This window comes from Lagopus leucura, unplaced genomic scaffold (genome assembly GCF_019238085.1).
Source record: "Lagopus leucura isolate 7727_CA_CO unplaced genomic scaffold, USGS_WTPT01 Super-Scaffold_100001, whole genome shotgun sequence".
Lineage (NCBI taxonomy): Eukaryota > Metazoa > Chordata > Aves > Galliformes > Phasianidae > Lagopus > Lagopus leucura.
In genome coordinates, this window is record NW_024962262.1 from 2,454,809 (window position 1) to 2,475,896 (window position 21,088).

The following is a 21,088-nucleotide window of genomic DNA, read 5'->3' on the forward strand; positions in this document are numbered from 1 at the left end:
CAAATTGCTGTTTGCCAAGATTCGAGACATATTAGACATTAAAAAAGCAACTAGATGTTAAGAACTAGACAAAACAATTTACTCTCACACCTTTCAGAAATCACAGCCTTCCAGACTTTGAGGTGTTCCAAGCACAGAAACACGAACACAAGACTAGTGTATGTTCGTGAAACAAGCAGTTCTCTTTAGAACTCCACCCAGGAGAAGAGCCAGGATGACAACACACAATTTTAGCTATAGAAACAAAATGCTGCCTGTAACAAGTTGTTTATTTATTTTTTTTAAACAAAGCCAGCTAACACACCTTAATTGCAATCTGCAGGCAACTCAGCCAAAGTTAACATCTTTCTCTTTTTCTCTGTGCAGACTGTATTACTAAATTCTGCAAGCATTCTAGTAAAAAAGGGGTACCTGTGTGAAACAGCCTGACTTTACCACCAGCTTCTGCTGTGTAAATCAGAACTGTGACTTCTAATCAAAGTGTAGCCAGTTGGTATTTAAGCTGCTCACCTACAAAAGGGCTTGGAGAATGGTGGGATAGGCAATGAGAGGCAAGTCACCCAAAAGTGAAATGAGCCCCACGAGAAGAGCTCCGGTCATGCTGAGCATGACCTTCTGAGGGGATGTGGTAAGCAGAAAGAATCAGTTCAATTCACTAACAGTATAATACCACCATTGTTTACGAAGGCAATGTTAAAAGCAAAACATGTTTTGACAACGAGAAGGAAAACAATAAATGGTTTTAAACTAATGAAAAGACATTTTCCAGCACCCACTACTGCTTTTCTGTATTTACTGTATTTCTAGGTGTGTTTTCTTGCATACAGAGCTCCATGCAAGTTATTTGTAGAAAGAAAAAAACAATCTACTAAGAAAGCACTAATCCATGCTTTTCTAATTTAAAGCGTTTAAAGAAAATCTGAATAAGACGCTGCCTCAAGTCGTTTCCATTTCCTTCAGCTATATGCGTTCACAGAGTTTTTCCACAACAGTTCCCTCAACTTTCACAGATGTGGTGAGAAATGGCTGTTGCCATCTTTCCAGTTGGTCAGTAGCCAGATTACCAGATGGATCACAGCTACACAGCAGCAGTGGTCTCAAACAGCCAGCATTCACCAGTTTGGCCCAGTAATGCTCCAGTTTGGCCCAGAGAAATACACCAATGCAGGTAGTTTCTATAGAGGAAAACAGAATAGCTCACACTGAGAACCTCCTTTCACCTCACCGACATCATTCCCTCCCAGTGCTTACAGGCAGCATGTAAGTAATATAATTCATGGTTGTAGAAGCAGCACAGCCAAGTAAATACATGCCGGTGGTGAATTACAGAGCAGGGCCAAGGCCCTCAGCCACCAGCAGCAGACATTGAGCAATACGGGAATGTCCCAGTGCAGGAGGGTGGGGCGAGTTCCACAGTGAAGCAAAACTGAAAGAAAAAGAGTGACATGAAAAAGGAAGCAATCCCAGCTTTACAACCAGTTTTTACTTTAAGAGTATTTTATGCTACTGCATTAACCTTGGCTTCCCAGTAGGAGAACTGAATACATATGTTTAACCATTAATAAAAGGCTGGGACTTGAGGAAAAAAACACACACTATAACAGGACAGAAGAAATAGTTGGGGAGAACAAAGCTCTTCTTTCTTCCTGCTTCCTTGCTAGCGTCAGATCTCAACAATTTGCTAACCTTTAACAATAACCTTGGGAAAAAACACTGACGCTCGAGTGGTTGTAATTTCTGTTTTACTCACAGTATTTACTTGATCTGTTTCACCTCCTCCCTTACAAAACTTTCCTTCTTCCATCTGTCTTTCCCTCACCCAGATGCACAACAAGCCATAAGCCCCACTTCTGCACCTGCTGTATGGGCACATATGCTTAGACTGCCACTTCATTCATTAACAGCACATTAAAGGCAAGTCCTTGCTTCATAGTGCACACTACAGTAGTTTTCAAACCAAAATAGAACATGGAGTATGGAGAGAAAAATCAACATATCTGCCAAGAGAAACAGAAAACTGTTGTGCACTCTCCATGCTGGAACTCAAGCAGAGTAACAAAAAAGCATGGGGGGGGCGCCCCCGGAAGAGGACCAACCCAAAGCATCATAAAATGCCTGAAATACATCTTTCTTGTTCCCTGAGATGAATTTTCCTCACATGCATAAACTAAGTTCAACAGCAGGTTAAAAGTGAGAACAATATTTTTTTTTTAAAAATCAATCAGAAAAAAAGTCATAGAAAAACAAATCTTGGTCACTAACCACCACTCTGACATTAACCAACTGTAGGATCCAGAAACAGCAATAAAAATCAATAGGTAATTTTCTTACTGAACGACCACTTTTTCTTAATAGCCTGTATCTGCAGACACTGAGAATAAAGTTGATTTGCAAACAAGCGTCAGACGTCTAGAAATCAGATTTATAGATGTGAAAGTTCTTGCATAAATATGAGCCAGCCTTTTCAACGGTTTGCACACAAATGAAATCCTGCTGAATTTGGAAGGACTCTGCAGCTTCTCTGTGTCTGCAAAGGTCTTCCATTAGATGGGGGTCAAAGATTTATCTCTGGAAAATTACTCAGCAGCATCCAGCCCTGACCCACTCTGTGATTAGGGCACAGAGTTGGGACTTGGGAGATGGAGGACTGACCCATCCTGATTCAGCAAGAGAGCACCAGCGCAACCCTGGGCAAGTCACTTTGGCTCTTGAATTTCTGTTCTTTGTTGATGAGAAGAAACATATACCCCTGGTCTGCCTTTCATCATGTTGGACTTCATATCACATCTGTAAAATATAAGTCTAGAACTCTGCACAGCCCCTCAGCACTGCTCTAAATCCATGCCCTAAACCTCCCGTATTAGAGACTATGTAAAATCTGGTTCCAAGTGTTTATAGTTTTAAGTCCTATTTCCCAAAAATAACAGCACTATTTACTCAAACAAGCAGACTACTAAACCACAGCAAACTGACACATTTGGATGCAATGACATATTTGCAACTCTTCCATGTCAACATTTCGTGTAATATCTCAGTAAGCACTCCTTTAGAATTATATTTCTACTACTTTATGTCCAAATAACATTTTGCTTGCTGCTTATGCTACGTGCCATTCCACATCTGCTAACAGAAACGTTGTGAGAGACAGAATTTCAGAAGTTGCCTGAAAACTAAGTATTACAACAAACTAACATTTCTGATTATTTCCAAAGAACAGATATCTTTACAGGTTTCATCCAAGTACATTCAAGCGCTTTATTTCAAGTCAGAGCTATGAAAGCAAGTATTTCACAGAAACAGAAGTATATGGACAAAAGCACACCTATGCACATAGCTGAAAATAGCTCTTCATTCTTATTTTATCTTTTAATTCCACCTTCCTTGCTTTAAAATACTGAGTACCAAGTGATGCGTTTCTTAGATTTCCTACACTGCTACCAAAGCCCAGCAAGGCTGGTGAATGCTGCACATCCCTGTGCGTCTCCATTTCCCCTGAACGGGTGAACATCCTCCCGAAGCAGACTTAATTTCCTCCTACAGACAGAACAGGGAACATATCATCCTGACTGACACCGACCACAAATCAGATTTCCACGAGGTTGAACCCTACCACCACAGCCTTGACGCAGCCCGACAAACCCCTAATCCCCAAATCCCTCTTAGGGAGGATGTTTTCAGCCTAATTACACCTCCGTGACACCGGACCCCGGCAACGTTAATTAAAAGGGGGAGGGGGAAGGGGGGAACACAACTCAACGCGGAGTTGTCGGGTACGCAAGTTAGTTCCAGATCGGCTCAAAGCGAGCGAAACAGAAAGAATAGGGGGAAACGCCACCCGAGCGGCCGCAGCTGTGAGACGGAGATCCCGCCCGAGCTGCAGAGCCCCCAACCCCTCCCCGGGGCTCCGCCGCCATCAGGCGTTTCAGAGTGGGCAGAGCCCACCGGGACCCCTTCCCGCCCTCCGACGGGAGGCGGCAGGTCAACCCGGCTCCAGGGACGGCCCCGGGCCGGGGGGCAGCGGGGTGAGGGGGGAGAAAACAAGACCGCTCCAAAAGAACGCCTGAGGGAAAAGTGACCCCTCGGGGCTGCCCGGTGCCGCAGCGCGGGGCAGAGCTCCCAGCAGGGCGGCGCGGGGTCCCCCCGCCCGGCTCTCGGCCCGCCCGCCCTCCGTCCCCGCACTCACACACACACAGCTCCACCACGTAGGCGTAGTAGGACCAGGCCACGACCAGGGCGATGAAGACCACAGGCACCCAGGCCAGCACCCTCTGGCAGCACTTGAGGACGTGGGACGGCGCCATCTTCCCCCCGCGGCCGCTGCAGGAGGCATCGGCGCCGGCGCTGCACGGGCGGCGGCTGCAGCAATCGCCGCCGCTGCGGAGCCGGCCCCGGGCGGCGCGGGCAGGCCCTGGGCGGGCCGCAGTGGGCGGGAGATGGGCGGCCCCGCGCCCGCCACCTCCTCCTCCTTCTTCTGCCTCCGGGTGGCGGAGCCCCGACGGCGCGTGTCGGCGCGGCGTCCCGCCCGGTCCCTGCGCGGCAGCCCGCGGCCGCCGTCACCGCACAGCGTGGGGCGTCCCTCCGGCCGTCCGGGTCGGCTGCGCCGGTCCTGCCCCGCGCTGGGCTTGCCCCTCCCAGCTCCTGCGTACCTGCCGCTTCTCCCGGCAGGGCACTTCGAGAAGCTGAACTCTGCGCAGCTCCGCTCTGCGACATCGGCATTATTCTCACCCTGAATCCAAAGCACAACGCCATCCACTACTGGGAAGGACGTGAACGCCGTCCCAGGGCGATGAGCTGCCACGGCCTCAGATCACGGCCCCGTTCCCGCCCGCCGTCCGCTCCCGGCCGTCTGTCGCGGCGCTCCGGCACCACCTGGCGGCGGCCGCCCTGCAGCACGGCGCTGTGGCGTTCCGCGGGTTCCTCACGGCGTGGGGTCGGCCGGGAGCAAAAAATGAGCAAATAAATGCGACCGACCGATGAGGGTTGGGAGCACAGCGTGGGGCAGCTGTGTGGAGTCTGTATGGCACCTTCGCAATCACGGTAGCAATGAAGGGGCACACAGTTCTGTCAGCCTGTGTGTGGCACAGGTTAGCTTGAGCCACTGAATATCGAGCAACTGGTATTCATCTTGAAATTGGGACCTTGAATGTCAGAAATGAATTTTTCTGAACTATGTTGGATGTTAGGAAAAATTTCTTATCAGAAGGAGTGGTGGAGCAGTGGCACAGCTGCCCAGGGAGGTGGTGCAGTCACTGCCCCTGGATGTGGAAACGTGGAGATGTGGCACTGAGTGGTGTGGTCAGTGGGGATGGGTTGATGGTTGAGTCCAACCTCCAATCTTAGTGTCCTTTTCCAACCTTAATTCTATGATTCTATGCTCACAGCATGCCCCTTCCATACCAACCACCTGGCACTGTCTGGCGTGCTGACTACCTGGTGAACGCTGTGGAAAGAGCACATAGTGACATTCAGCGGTCCTATATTTGTTTGGTGTTGAAATGCTCACAGCTAAGCTAAAGAAAATGGGAGGAATTTTGAATCTCGTATAGGATAACTCAGTAACACGCTGTTGCAGTGTCAGTCATAACCACCCGGACGCCCAAAAGTAGATTGAGGCAATAGTGACTGCCAAACTAGCAGAAAATACCTCTTAGATATCAAACTCAGGAATCTCCAGTTGTTCACTGTACCAAGCATAGCCACTGGCAATGGAAACATTGAACCAGTGGTTGGCTGCTTACTTAGAATCATAGTGTCACAGAATATCCTGAATTGGAAGGGACAATAAGGATCACCAAGTCCAACCCCTGGCTCCACACAGGATCACCCAAAATCAAACCTTGTGTCTGAGAGCAGTATCTAAATGCTCCCTGAGCTCCAGCAGCTCAGGGCCTGTGCCCACTGCCCTTTGGTGCAGAACCTTTTCCTAACTCTCAACCTGATCCTCCCCTGACTCTTATAAATAATTAATTTCTTTCTCATGGGCAATACATTAGAGAGGTGCTGTTTTCTGAGGTCATTGGGATGGTGATCTCCTTGTTAAATGAGGGGTGCAAGCTATGGAATATAAAACTGTCAGCAGTGGGATATACAACCCTGCATCACCCTATTGGAAGGCTTGGGAACAGGGCTGTTGGAACTTGAATTACAAGGAAGATGTGCACATACAGTGTGAACATTTGCCTAACCAACCACTTTTGGAAGTGAGCAACTTCACAGCATATGTGCTCTTCATCCTGCACTGATCCCTGAGTGCCACACCACCATCGGTGGGAATGGGCCAGAATGGGTCTCCAGGGAGGTGCAACTACAACCAGCTTGTGCTGAGCCTGTGGTGCCTGTGGCTGCTGTTACTGCTCTCTGACACTGCTTTCATCCTTCTCCCTGACTTTTGTAAGAATATCGTCACCCTTTATAAGAAGTAGTGAATATGAATCACAAAGCCAGTGACAGCTGTATAAGCCTATGAGAGATGATTTTTGACCAGCTATTGCCGGCAACATTTCTGTACAGTGTTTCCATCCTAAGAGGAACTGAAGTAGAAATGAATCAAAGAAAGATGCTGACGAGGCTGTGAGGCTCTGGGAGGGCTGCTTGTCCTGCATGTGTGCTCCCACCTGAGGAATTGCACTGCATAAGGACCACTTGGCTCAGGGAGTAACATCTTCCACTTCTCAGAGCCATCTGGCATGTATCTACTCTGACTTCCTGAGCAGAAAAGAACTCCTTAAATGGATGCTAGGCAGAATGGAAGCAAGCTCTGCTAGAAGTGACTGTGTGTCTGCTTGGCTTTGAAGCACTGCACTACAGCTCATGTGAGGTCATCCCATAATTGTCAAGAAGCAAAACCCAGGTGTCCTTGGTCCATTTCACATGCCCCTTTCTGGCTGCCCACCTGATTTACCTACATGAAGATCTCTGTGAGAGCAGTGAAATGTACCTTTGCATCCTCTGCTCTGGCAGGGGTCTCCTGCACAGTCTTGCAGAATTTTGTTCGTTTGTTTGTAATAAACAGTTCAAACAACTTAGCAGGGAAAAAGTGGAAAAATTTACTGCACTGTAAATTACTGCGTCACCCCTTACAACTTTTTTTTTTTTTTTTTTTTTTTTTTTTTTTTTTTTAATTGAAAAAAATATATAGCTATACATCTGCTGTCCTTTTGGAAAGCTGCCTTACAGCAAAACACAGCAAACACTCCTTCAGATGTTCTCATCGTTCTCTTTAGCCTTCATCTTCATAATTTCATCTCAATTTTGCTTCAGTATTTCTTTACTCTGAGGGCTAGGAACAAGCCATGACCTGGCAAGAAGCAACCCACCACCTTTTTAGGTGGAGGTTGATGCAAAATAATAATGTGGCTCATTAGGAATCTTTTTTATTCGTTCCTGGTAGTAAACAGACAAATCAATTTCTGTAGGCTTGATTTCTGATATACACATAAAATCAAAGGAGATGGCTCAAATACTTGCTCTCTGCATTCCAGTACGGCTCATGTAATCTTGTATACATTAACTGTGAGTGATTAGTTGTCCGTGTTTGCATTGGGTCAAATCCTAAATTGCAAAGAACTTGTTTTGTTCAAACAGCATTTGAAACATTTAATTTCAGCTGTGTTGATTTATTCGTTGCTTTCCTAGCATCCTTGTGTTCGGTCATGTTCATGTCTCCTAAATTACAGTTTGAATTCTCTTTTCTAAAGACCAGCTGCAGAACATTTTGCTATCCTAAAAAGCTGCAGAGCATTTTGCTATCCTCCCCATTCAGCAGGGAATACAATCAGCTACCCTGTGACTCAGCTCCCATTGCTTTAGAAACTACCTTGTGTGGTTTATTTGAGAGACACACACTTTTTTAGTAATGTTTGCTCCTAATAGTATCAATTTCAAAGTAGATTAAAATACAGTAAGATGCCACATAATTAAGATGAAAAAAAAACCCAAAAAAACCAAAACACTGTATTGACGAGTCTTTAAAATTGTTCCTTTCTAAGAGTTTTCACCCTTCCAACAAAACAGCACTTCAATTTGTAGAAAAAAAGTCCAAATGTAAGTACTCTTACTTAGGATGCATTAAAGCTTATGAACAAAGAAGGCATTGCCAAAGTACAAGTTAAGTCTGGCGAAGCCCATCTCCTGTGCTCCCTCTGCAGTTCATGGAGAAGGACCCAAGGGAACGGCCTGGGGCTGCATCAGGGGAAAGTCGGGTTGGAGATCAGGAAAAGGTTCTTCACCAGAGGGTGGTCAGGCCCTGGAACAGAGCCCAGTGGTCACAACACTGACCAACAGGGGTCTGGGCAACGCTCTTCAGACATATGGTCTGATTTGTGGGTGGTCCTGGGTAAAGCCAGAAGCTGGATTTGATGATCTTCGTGGGTCCCTTCCAACTCAGGGTATTCTATGATTCTATGACAAGGACAGACTCTTCAGAGGATGTTTTGGCACTTGCTGGTGTCTGAAATCCCACACATTTCTCTGCTTTGACTAGTCTCCTTTCTACCAGATTTTCCTGTCTGAGAGCATTTGATTGAGGCCAAAGTGAATCTCACATTTTGCCAAATGCAGAGTGTGTACTCCCAGAGCCTTCAATCTTTAAGTTAGCCAGAGCATCCCAGAACCTTCCTCCCTTTAAGTTGTACCAGGGGAAGTTCAGGTTGCATATCATGAAAAATTTCTTATCGGAAGGAGTGGTGAGGCAGGGGCACAGGCTGCCCAGTCCCTGGAGTCACTGTCCCTGGAGGGATTCAAGAAATGTGGAGATGTGGCACTGAGGGACACAGTTAATGGGCATGGTAGGGACGTGCTGATGGTTGGACTGGATGATCTTAGTGTTTTGTTCCAACCTTAATCATTCTATGATTTGATTTCCACATCACAGTTGGTGAGGAAAGGCCGGCCACCATCAGCTGGGACAGGAAACAGAAGAACAAGCTTCTAATTGGGCACAGCTTTTTGCTCTCCAAGGACTGATGTGTACTTTCTGGCATGACACAGGTGGGCACAGTTGTGCAATGTTGGGAGGACGGTGTGCAGGAGCCACAGCACAGTTCCTGCGGTCCATGAGGAGAGCTCTGCACCACAGCCTTCTGGTTAATGAAGCAAAAACTTTATTAACTGAGCCAACACCAGCCTAATGGGAAATCTGTCTCCACATATGCTGCATAATTTCTACATTATTGAACCAACCAGGAATTGTTTAATCAACAAAGACAGCAGGAAACCTTCAGAAAGTAAATGAGCGAGGAGCTGCAAGCTTGTTTGTGGATTAATTTTGTACATGCTCAAGTCTCTCAGGTTTCCCTTCCACCTCTTGTTGGGCAACATCTTCAGTTTCTCTAGGAGGAATTTCTATGGCTGCCTGGTGCACAAATATGTGACACAATATGTGTCTATGTCCACAGGTTTTGCCTTCATGCTTCCTCTGTGCCCAGTGGCATTAGAGGGGCTGTTGCTTGGTCAGTGTGGATCTCAGTAATAACATCCACATCACTGGGATGCATACTGTCTGTTCAGAAGGACTGAAGGTTTCTTTCTTCACTGGAATAGTTTCCTGACCTGCTGTGGCTGTTTAATAGGAAAGGTTGAAGACACAAGAGATTTTGGCACTCTTCCATGAGAAGAAAACTGTATCTGAAACTCCAATGTACATTTATTAATCCATCTCTATGCTTAAGTCAAAATATGGACAATAGATATGAATTTTGAAATACTTCCTCTAACTCTCTGGATTTGTTCCCATTTTGGCCCTTTATCTGGCAGTTCTCATCTTGTGTATTCTTTTAAAATAGTTTTAAAACAGTTTATGAGACCTCCACAATATGTAATATATTATTTTTTTTATTCCAAATAACACTCAAAAGCAAAGTTGGAGGCTTTTTTTTAGCATTTAATTTTATTTCATTTTTAGTATATTTCTGTTCAGAGGAAGGATTCGTAAGGTTAAAAAAGTTGTAATTGATACACTTAATTGGCACGTTGGCAGTAGGCAAGACCTTTGAATAAATTGTGTTGAGTAATGTTGACAGACAGCTTGCAAATACCACACAGTTACTAAAAGGAGCTTAAAAAAATTAAAACTACAATGGATTCTTCATCAGACAAGGTCGGCCCAAACACTTATGTAAACAGCTCTTTCAGTCTAAGATATTTTATCAGAGAAATGATTTTAAGACTGTTTCACAAATCTTTTTGGTGAAAACAAACAAAAACAAGCTACAGATTAAACACAGAGCCTGATTTTTCAACGGACAAATCTTCCCTGGCATTCAGAGGAATTCCTTCCTGGCTGTACTTTCAGGATAGTTTCTTCTGAAAATGTTAATTGCACTTTAATTCCTAAGAAATCATTCCTTTTCTTATTTTATTATAGACATGATGTTTGTTTTAAAATAAGCGTATCTGTTTTCTTTTTCCTCTGAACTGGATACCAGATCTTTAGCTAAGAAATAAAGCTTGAAATCCATTTTTAGTAACTTGCTGCCAAAAGCAGATATTGCTGATTGCACAAACCCAGATACGAATGAGCAATGAGGCATTAAACTCCTAGATACACTAAAGCTAGATGAATTGATTTTTCCAACAGAAAACCAAACAGTTTGCAGGATATGTGTCATTGGTAAACAAAACAAAACAAGAAACAACCACAAAAGCAATGCAGAACATCAAAAACCTATTAAGAACTCACAGAATAAATTGTTAAACAATTGTGTCTGTTCCAAAGTAAAAACAATTTGCCAAAATATGAACAGCAACAAGTAAAAGGCTGCCATGTATTATAGCAGAGCTGGAACAACGCCCACTGTAGGGGAACACACACACTTCTGTGATACAGAAGTGTCTTGCTTGATTTTGTCCTTTAAAAAAATATTATTTAGTGATCTGAAGCTGGTTGTGGTACTTCCATGCCAGCCCTGCTGCCCCACCTCTGCTCCCAGCAGCTCTTACTCACAGTTCCCATCACCATAAGCAGCTTCCAAAAGCACAGAGTGGAAACAGCTGCCTGATTTCTCATTGCCCACAGAGCAGTGCCATTTCAGCTTAAGGGGGAGAGGCAGTGGCATTTACTGCATTTTATTTCATTTTTGAGAGGCTCCTGGTGGAAGCAGAGGGATCCTTGGCAGTCACTGGTACCTGATTTTCTAGACAGGTCTTGAGGCACCCACAGTCATGTTCCTGTTCATGTGGACGAGACTGGGTGCATGCTTACAGATCACACAAAGAAAAGCATTTTCTCTTTCACACAATTTAAATTAAAGCTCCAAGAGAATGCTGCACAGAGAGGAGTAGCAGGTGGTTGCATGCTGCTGCTTTGCTTGCTTCTCTCTAGAGTGCTGAGACCTGGGAGGACTCTTCCTTAGTGCTAGCTTGCCTGATGGCCACTGACATACCAAATATCTTACCTGTAACCCTCCTTAGGTGGGATCTGCAGTGGTGAGATTTCTCAGTTGTTTTACCCAGTTCGTTTTTTGAATCTGTTAGAACAAACCTGTCTTGAAAAGTCAGGCCTTTACCCCAGCCTGGACAAAACAGACAATGCAGACAGCTCTGTGTGTTAAAGTCTGTCTCCTATACGCAGTGACCAACCAGTGATCTGGAGCTGTGACTACAGGCTCTTGAGTCTGTAAGAAAAAAACTCATTTACCATGCATATGTGTGTATACAGAGAAGCACACTGTGATATGGCTGAAAAACATTCATGTTAATTTTTACCTTCTTTTTGTTTTATTGTTTGACATCTTATGTCCAGCTTTGCAATTTGGATTTGCAATTAATTGCCTAGCTTTGCAATTAAACAATTTGTTTACTTTTTGTTGGGTCTATTATTCCTGCCAACGCTTGTTATAACATTGAGTTCCTGAGATACTGCAGCATTCCCTGTCATAATTGTTACTAACACAAAGTAAATATTTGTTACACATTTATCTTCTGCATTACAATTAAGCAAAATATTTACAAATCAAGGTGTAATCACTGCTTATGATAGAATGAGGATGAGGATTTTTCCTTCTTGTTTATACCGTTTGTTGAAGAGGTCTGAGAGTCTCAATACACATTCATAGATCAACATGTAACTTTTAAAGCCTGCATCAGCAGCCTTATATTTCCAGTTTAAAGCTATTATCAACAAAAGCAGACAAATCAGACATCTACCCTGGACCTGGTGGAACCATCTGCCAGGAACTAGCAACAAGCAGCTCACAGTAATGGGGGCACAAGCCACGTGAGATTTCGTTTTTGATGCAGGTACCTTGACTTGCATGGACTGTGCCAATGGTTTCCCTTTTTGGACCCCTGTCTTTGCCAGGGAAAGAGAACTGCTGTGTCAGTGGCCAGATGAGATGATGGCCATTCTTCCACCAGGAGATGATACTGTTGGATTGTTCCAGCCAGTGGCCACTATTAGATCCTATGCATCCCAGAGGTCACAGTGCAGGGTCAGACTCCACAAAAAAATAAATAGCATTATTCCCTAGAACAAGAGTACTTCTGTAGGGAGGTCAAACATGATAACAATTCTGTAAACCCAACTGATTACACTAGAACGATATAATTTTTTTTTTTTTGCATTAGATATTGGGTTAATTTAGTTCAGCTGTAGTAAAAAAAAGTATTTTTGATTCAGCTCTTATGTAAACAGGACAGACAAAAAAAACCTACATAACATTTACAGCAAACCAGCAATAATGGACACTTTTAAAAAGGACTTTTCCCACTTTGCTTCCACAATTCTTTTGCTCCTTTAATGCTTTCCCTTTTCACGCACTTCCAGTACCCTTGAATGCCTTGCTGTTGTGGTACCTGTTAATAAAATTAGAGCATGTTTAACATTTACACAAAAAAGACTCTTAATTGCAGACTGTGTTATAAATATAATATGTAGAGCGATGCTGCTGCTCCCATAGTTCAGCTGTATATTACCAATGATGGCAGCACTCCTCCCAGATTCATAAGCAGTAAGGAGTCTTCAATTTAAAATATAATTTCTTTCCATTCACTATCTCTACTTGTGTTTCTACAAACATTAATAAGATAGTTGTAAGAATAATCTGTGGTATTCAAAAACAAGTATGTTAATGGGAAGCATAGATGCCATCAGCTTCTCACCCTCAAACCTCGATGAATTCGCTTCTTCAGGACACCGAGGAACTCGCTGTGGCTGAGGCAGTCATCTCCATCGAGATCAAAAATCTTGAAGATGGTATCCAGAATATTATCTGAGAGCTCCTGTCCTGTCGCCACCTTCACTGCTCTCTTGAACTCAGCTAGTGAAGACAGAATACGACATCATTACATTACTGAACTTGTAAAGGCATTGCAAAGCACACAAATTGCAGCATTCTGTAGATCTTACAATGTCCTCTGGATATCCTAGCTAGAGTATTTTGTGGTGTAAAGAATTTGGAGTTTTGCCTCAAGTAAAATAAGAAAATGTATGGGATTGTCATAAAACAGAAGATAGTAAGAGGGAAATGGTTGCAGATTATCACTGCAAGCACATTCTGCCACATGAATGGGATGCATTTTTGAAGGCATCACAGATGTCTGAGTTTCAAGGAGGAAGTGAAGGTTACTATATCAGAGTAGCACTGTAGATTATTACAGCAAGTTATCCCCACTAAGTGATAAATACAGCAATGTTGTGCTTCTGATTTCATAGCAAATGATGTTTATAACTAATTATATAAATATGCTTAGTTCTGAAGCTTACTAGAAAAAAGAGCACTCCATCTCTCATCTTTGCATCTTTCAATAATTTCTCTGTAAATGCAGTTGATTCTTCTACATTTCATTTAAATATAATTAAGTAGAAAATCCTCCTGAAAAAGGATATACCACAACTTAAAAAGGTCCCAACATACATTATATACAGTCCTAACTTTGTCTTCAAAAAGATGTGAACTGTTTCAGCTCTTTACGTTAAGTATAAATCAAGACATGGCACTGCACCTTTGTGAGTAGAACACAAAGAAAAGGAGAAGGGTCTTGTCATGACACACTGTTCAGTTTCAAGTGAGCCAACCAATTATGCGTCTAAACGAATGTTAATGTCTCAACAACCCTTCTCAGGAACTTTTGTTACTGTTTTCAGATAACTCAGGAGATCTGTTTTTCAAGTATCACAAGTATGTAACAACGTCAGAATCACAACAAAAGACACTTGTATTTCCACAAAAATGTTGCCGCATTGCTACTAAATGTCTGTTATACGTGAAAGGTACAACTCCCTCAGTTCTTTGGTTTGAAAAATACTTTACTTGTTTTTCATAGGCATGATTGTGTAGCACTGCACAAAATTCTGTAAGAAAAGTGCATCTTTTCTTTTTTAAAAACACAGACGTGAAGCTGTGGAGCACTCACCTCGCTTAACAGGACGATTGGCTACGGTGAACATCTGCATGGCAATAGAAAAGTCTTCTAAGTTGTTTGTAAACTTGCAGAAAGTCTTGAATTCCTCCAAACTGATATTCTAGAGTATCAAAGAATTAGATGATATATACTGGATAGTACTTTCAAAAGCAAAGTAAATCTATTTTGTTAAATCCAATGGACTTAACATTTGGATGTGAACGCTTGTTGTCAATACTTATATTTCTCAGTTAATAAATTGTCATGGTTCTTATTTGCATAAAACTCAAGAGCTGCCATAATTGATTTGGAAACTGGTTTTATTTTTAGATACTTGCATTCACATGAAAACCTGTATGCAGAAACAAGGAAGCAAAACAAAGCACGCTCCAGGTACCAACCTCTCCTGCTTCAAATCTGTCTTTCACGTTTTGCCAGTAAATTTCATTATTTTCCTCGTCAGTGAAATACAGTAGCCATTCTGCAAAGTCCTCCTTTCTCATGACATTCAATCCCTTGGAAAACTGTATGAATTCCATTTCTTGCACTTCTGTTTGCAAATTTTCCATGAACCTGTGAGAACAAATAGTGAATATGCATTAGACACCACCAGCTGGCCGCAGATACAGCCTGGGAGGTGACTTGTTCCCAGGGCTGCATTTCAGCAGGGACACCAGCAGGGCGCTCCCTAAGCCCACGCTAAGACAGCATGCAGAGATCGTCCATAGTTTTCACGTGAGAAAGAAATGTTTGAAAAGGTGCAGATAATGAGTTAAAATGATGGATGAGGCAGTGTTGTAATGAATGAGTGGAAAAGGACACGGCAGCTAAAGGCCCGACGTGTTATTTATGAAATTTCATATTAATAAGAGAGGAATTTAAGGTTGGAAAGCACCTCCAAAGAAGAGGCCCCAACTATTACAAAGGTGAAAGAAAAGAGGAACCTTGAAATCATCGCTACATGAAAGGACAACTAAAAGCCTCAAAGACTGCAAAGCCTCAGACGGCAGAAGAGAAGCTTGGCAAATTTGTTCTTTAATACTGAGAGAGTGGGTTCGCTGGGACTACAGATGGCATGCAGACGGTTTGGAATAGCACAGAAAATGATGTTGCAGGTATTTCAGGAGAGAGCTGTCTGAAAAAGGATGCTGTGAACATCAGCGGTTTTAGAAGGCACTCATTCTTTAGGGAGAAAAACTAAAGCAGCACAAGAATCAATTACTAATGTGCGGGTACAGAATCACAGAACTGTTTGAGTTGGAAGCGACTCTTAGAGGCCATCTGATACAACTCCCTGTCATGAGCAGGGACACCTGCAGCTCCATCAGGTGTTCACAGCCCTGTCCAGCCTGATCTTGAGTGTCTCCAGGGTTGAGGCATCCACCACCTCTCTGGGCAACCCGTGCCAGCACCTCACCACCCTTCACTCCACTGCCCTCCAGAAGCTGGAACCACGAGCAGAGCAGTAGCTTTGAATTTCCCCATTTTGGCCCACATAGCCATTTATCATTTTCTGGGGTGGAGGGACTGACATGAATTTCAAGATAGAGAAAACCAGTGGTGTATGAGCCATTTAGAGATGGGCTGTGTACAATTTTTTAATTCCCCCTGTGAATATAAAGGTTAAAAACACAACCAGACTTGCCAGAATCTTTTCATTACATCAAAAGAACCCTGCTTAATTGAGTTGCAAAATTTACTGACAGGAGGGAATGAAATACTTCTATATTGGGACAAAGCAATTAGTTGGAGAAGACAGCTAAGGGTCTAGGCAGCAAAGAGCAGCAGAGCCTCATTTGCTTGTCAGTGTTTGCATGGCCTCACTGGATTTGAATTATTTTCCCTGAAATTAAAGCATTTTAGCCTGCACAGCTATCTTTAGTCCTTTAATGAGATCACTCGGACAATTAGTAGCTTGAAGCTCTGTGAAGTCTATAAGGGGTTAGCTGAAGGCTGCTGCTGCAGCATGAGCTCTCTCTTGTATTTTCTTCTCCAATAATTAGAGCTGCACATGCAAATAAAGGGCCAACAAATGCTTCACTGCTCAGGACACACAGGTGACAGAAAGCCTGACACTGAGAGGAAATTTAAGATTCAGGCTGGAGTTCTATTACTGTAATACTGAGTATGTGTGTGCTATGCTCCCACATTTTATACACTGTGGTCCAGTGAAGGTAGTTTCAAGGCCCCTGCACAGCAGAGGTGCCCCCCCCACCCCCATGGACAGCACTACGGCAGGCAGAAGATTTTCTTGGCTGGGATATTCCGAGCACCATTGCCTTAACAGCCTTTCAAAAGCTGGCTGCACTGTTTTGAAGGCTGTGATCCTCAGACCTCTTTTTTTTAAACACCCTTGTCTGCCTATGCTGAGCAGTTGGGCAGAACAGGCCTTGCAGACCAAAGCCATGCAGGCAACCTAACAGAGCTTTGCTGCGTTTTGGGAGTGCCCAGCAGAAGTGAGAGTGGAGTATCTGGGATGTGTGGCTCATGTATGGCTGGAAGACAGCAGAGGTCATGCAGAGCAGTAACCACATCTTTGATTGCAGTTGATGGAACGCCTGGTCTGGGGAAGGAGAAGCTGCTGAAAATAAGGTTGCTTTGGATGTAGGAAAAAAAGACAGGGTGTAATTTGGTGTTTTATTTTCTTGGCTTTTACTCTGTGGAAGTAAAATACATCTTGTGATAGGTGTACGGTCTGTCCTCGATAGGATAAGCTCTTCATTTTGGAGAGCCGCCTCTCTGTCATTAGCTGGTCAGTAGCCAGGCGATGACAAATTACATGTTCCTCCATTATGTCTAAATATTGCATTTGCAGGTTTCACTTAAGCACAAATCTCTCAGTGATCCACCCAGGGCTGTACCCTGACAGGGCAGCACTGGGTGACCAAGCATTTCTATATGCCGAGGAAGGAGCCAGTGATCTGCGTAGCCACATACATCAGCCAGCTGAATGGCGCAAGGGAAGCAAAGAGGAAAGGGAAGCATTTGGCTCTAGCATTTCTGACATATGCTTGATTCTGCTTCCGTCTCATAGGGAATGAGGCACTGAATCTTTCCATGGTTTCTGCTGCCTTTTCTCAAGCCTGGAATCTTGTCCTCTCCATTTGCTTCCAGGCAATGTCACTGCACATCGACGGTTGCACAACAGCCACACATCTTACTTAGAGTGGGGAGGAGAGCAGGAATTACTTCTTTAGGTATGAAAAAAATTAATGGATCCTGCATTTCAACATGTAGGCTTGCTCCTGGCAAGCTAGTGTGGGAAGATTTCCTGCCATACCAAATTCAGCAGCTGAAATATGTAAAATTTATATCTGATAGATTCCCATATTACAAAAATTAAAATACCATGAATCATCACATCAGCATTCTAGGTCACTGTTATTCCCAGATGTGAGAGTTAAAAATCCTAATGAGTTTTTTAAAAAGAGAGTTATTAGAAGTTATTAAAAATAGCTTTCTGGTTAGGAAGTAAAACCTGATAGTTTTATGCCGTAACACCACTAGGGATACTTGATTCTTTATCTTCTGGATCACAGTGTGACAATTTTCAGTTAGAAATTCCTTCACAATTTCTTCATATATTAGGAAAAACAAGCATACTAATGGAATTCCTGCTCTCCTAAAGTCAATGGCAAAAGACAAAATTCAGCTGTGGGAATGGGATTCGCATATTAGATGTGTTCTACAATTCAAGAATAACTGCACTGGAAATGCTCTTGCACTGCAGCTTAAGGATAAAAGCAACTCCTGAGTTTCCAAATAACAAAAAGAAAAGATCAATCACAAATTTGTAAGATGGAGAAAAGGCTGGGAGCAGACATACTTTCTTTAAGACAGCCTGTTTTATGTTACAACAGCATCCAGAAGCCTTATCAGAAGTTAGCCCACATTTTGCAACATGCTTTACAAACCTACAGCAAGAGGGAGTCTCTTAGGACTTTTTGGCAACTCAGCTTTAATAGAAGTGAAAAGTGCGGAACCTCAGGAATGCAGCTATTCTTTCTCCAACCTGCGATGTTGCAATGAAGTGCTAGCTTCCTTATGGCACATGAAGTAGAGAATGAAACACAAAAGGAAAGTTTAGGGAATGTTTTCCTTCCTATACTTTTTGATCTGAATTCAAAGTCTGTACAGAGCTTCAGTACTCTAATACAGAACCGACCAGTGCTTGTGGTATACAGGTTTGTAGGAAGGAAACCTGACAATTAAGACAGAGGTGAATACATCACTCCAGCATTTCTACTCTGCTTTGGCTTCTCTTCAGACACTGCAGTCCTGCTGGAGACTCGATAATCATCTCTGCAGCAAATGACTGCTACTAAGAGCTGCAAGGCTGCCTTTTGGCAAATATGACTTTCCAGAAGAGAATATGGAAAACCTAATAAGGACTTGACCACTAACCTTCAAGATCACTTACATACATGCCTGCAAACTCAGCTTAGCAAGTGCTGAAGCAGTTAATCAATCTCAGTGTTGTCAGAATTACAGGCAAAACTCCCATTGATGTAGTGTCCTCAGTGTTTCCAAACCAAACATAATCAAACTAATCACGTTCATCTATAAGCACTTTGTGGAAACAAATCAAGCTATTTGTCTGATAAGTATACAGGAAAGGAAGAAATGGGGATTCTTCTCAGCCTCACTACTAAATATTTGGGAAATGCTCAGATTCACTTACGATAGGAATATAGAACCAGAAGCCAGATTTTGTTCTTATCCCTTTTCTTTTCTCAGTCTGATCCTGCTTGTATGTCATCTCTAAGTGAATTTGGGGTCTATAGACAGATAGAAGCGTAGGTATAGGGACACAGAAAAAGGCAATCATAACTGCACTTCCAAATCTCTAGATGAAAATCACTGGAAATGTGCAAACTGTCACCAGAGCAAAAACATCACTGGTTGATGATGCTACTTGAGATCCTGCCTGTGTGCCTTGGCATGAACACAGAAAGAGCACCAAACAAATTTCAGTTCCATCAGTGTGGTTTAGTGTATATATTTTGGTTTCTTAAATGAATGTACCAAGGAGTTTGAAAATACCAAAAGAAAGAGAAACAGGACAAGTAAATGAAAGGCAGTGTTTTGTGCATGGTTGTACAACTGGTGACCTCTGATCTAGAGAAGAAAAAAATGAATAAAGAGGTGTAAACTTCAATTAATTGATGAGAAGTTTGAAAGCAACAAATCAGGACAGAAAATTAACAGGATTTATTTTTTCTTATACGATTAAATTATGATCATTGTTTAACCATACTGGAAAGTAATTTTTCATTTCTCCTCCCAGAATCAATTAGAAGTATTTTTTAATATTTTTTCCATACTCTCTCACTTATTCCTTTTTTTTTTTTTTTTCACCCTTGAAGGAGATTGTGAGAGATTTAAGCTTGCTTGGGGACAGACTGCAGGAAAAAAGTCATAGCAGTCATAAACTGTCTAGGGAGTGAATTACTGTCTCCTCTTTTATTTGGGATTAGACATACTTAAACAAGATCAGCAAGGGACTTTCAGAAAAAAACATAACAAAACACCACAGTGGCTGTCAAGAAGAAATATGTGCTAAACCCAGAAAACTAAATAGCCTTCTACTCATAATAATAATAATAAAAAAAACCCCACACACTACATAGCTGAATTTAAAGCACCACTGAAAAAGTTTTGGAGGAAAAGTACAAAAAATAGTTTCTGTCTCAAAAGTTCCAGGGAAACTGCCAGGCATGAGAATGAAAAAAAAAAAGCCTGGAATTTCAGTGGATTTCTGGCTTTATGTTTGAAGTGTGACAATCTCTAAGATGAGGGCAGGTATTAGAAGATGATATTGTTGTAAAAACGAAGTGGTGGTCACCTGAGACAGAAATTTGTTCACATTTCTGAGTTACAGCTTCTTGTATTTAATTTACCCTTCTTTGTTATATCTATATGTGTATATACACACATATAATGAGCTTGTCGTGTGTTGTTTCATATCTTCTTAAACTGACACAGGACAATAAAAATTCCAATTGCACCTGGCTTTGAGGCACCACTTCTGATAGTGATTTACATAAGCACTCTACAAAATAAATTCGATCAATGTTTCCTACCTTTTGCCAGTGAAAAAAAACTGTTTTGAAGATGTGAATGGTGATGTTAAGGACAAGACAACTGGCAAGAAATTGTGCAGCAGTCTGGGGCTGCACACGTGTTCCTTGGGTCACACCTTAAGAGCTCTGAGACCATCCTGTTACTACGTGAATGGCACAGGAGGATGCGCTGCCTTGACAGCCTCCTCAACTTGCCTGTGGTTCCAGCAGAAGCTGCAGAAGTGGAAATCCCACCATGGAGGATGGAAAGGAGCAGCTTTGGTTGCTGTTTTGACTATGTTCTGTACAATAGTGAGAAAGAGCTTAACTGGTGTCATAAAATACATATGGAATTGCTTCTACATGGATTCTTACTATTTGTGGATTACTTCTGCTTTCACAACAGAAGAATAAGCTGAGAAATGATCTGATATTGTTTCATGGTCTCGTTCTTGTCCAGTAAAAAGCAGTCTGATTTCTTTAGAAATCATAGGTAAGGAATACACACAAGGAGACCCCTATACATACAGCAGCTGCAGGGAGATGGAGAATAGAATGATTAACCACGTTCCCTCTCTATAACCCATTTGCCTCCTGTGTTTGGGGCTGTAGGAAGGGAGGAGGCACAAGGACTGGCTTACTTCAGCTTCACACTGACTCAAGAGACACAGACAGTTTCCATTTTC

General features: G+C 42.8%; 2 protein-coding genes across 5 annotated transcripts in view; both read right to left on the bottom strand.

Annotated features, from left to right (window-relative positions):
* The window catches only part of ZDHHC20 (zinc finger DHHC-type palmitoyltransferase 20), a 41,816-nt gene extending 37,467 nt beyond the window's left edge, over positions 1-4,349 (bottom strand). For both annotated transcript variants that reach the window (XM_042866593.1, XM_042866592.1), the window contains exon 1: positions 4,184-4,349. In XM_042866593.1, the coding sequence (XP_042722527.1) occupies positions 4,184-4,301 (118 nt within the window). In that variant the 5' untranslated portion in view covers positions 4,302-4,349. The remainder of the gene's footprint in view (positions 1-4,183) is intronic.
* Positions 4,350-9,866: 5,517 nt separating this feature from the next.
* MICU2 (mitochondrial calcium uptake 2) overlaps positions 9,867-21,088 on the bottom strand; it is a 132,525-nt gene continuing 121,303 nt past the window's right edge. For all 3 annotated transcript variants that reach the window (XM_042866711.1, XM_042866714.1, XM_042866713.1), the window contains 4 exons: positions 14,742-14,913; positions 14,353-14,461; positions 13,099-13,256; positions 9,867-12,792 (listed from right to left, as the gene is read on the bottom strand). In XM_042866711.1, the coding sequence (XP_042722645.1) occupies positions 12,688-12,792; positions 13,099-13,256; positions 14,353-14,461; positions 14,742-14,913 (544 nt within the window). In that variant the 3' untranslated portion in view covers positions 9,867-12,687. The remainder of the gene's footprint in view (positions 12,793-13,098; positions 13,257-14,352; positions 14,462-14,741; positions 14,914-21,088) is intronic.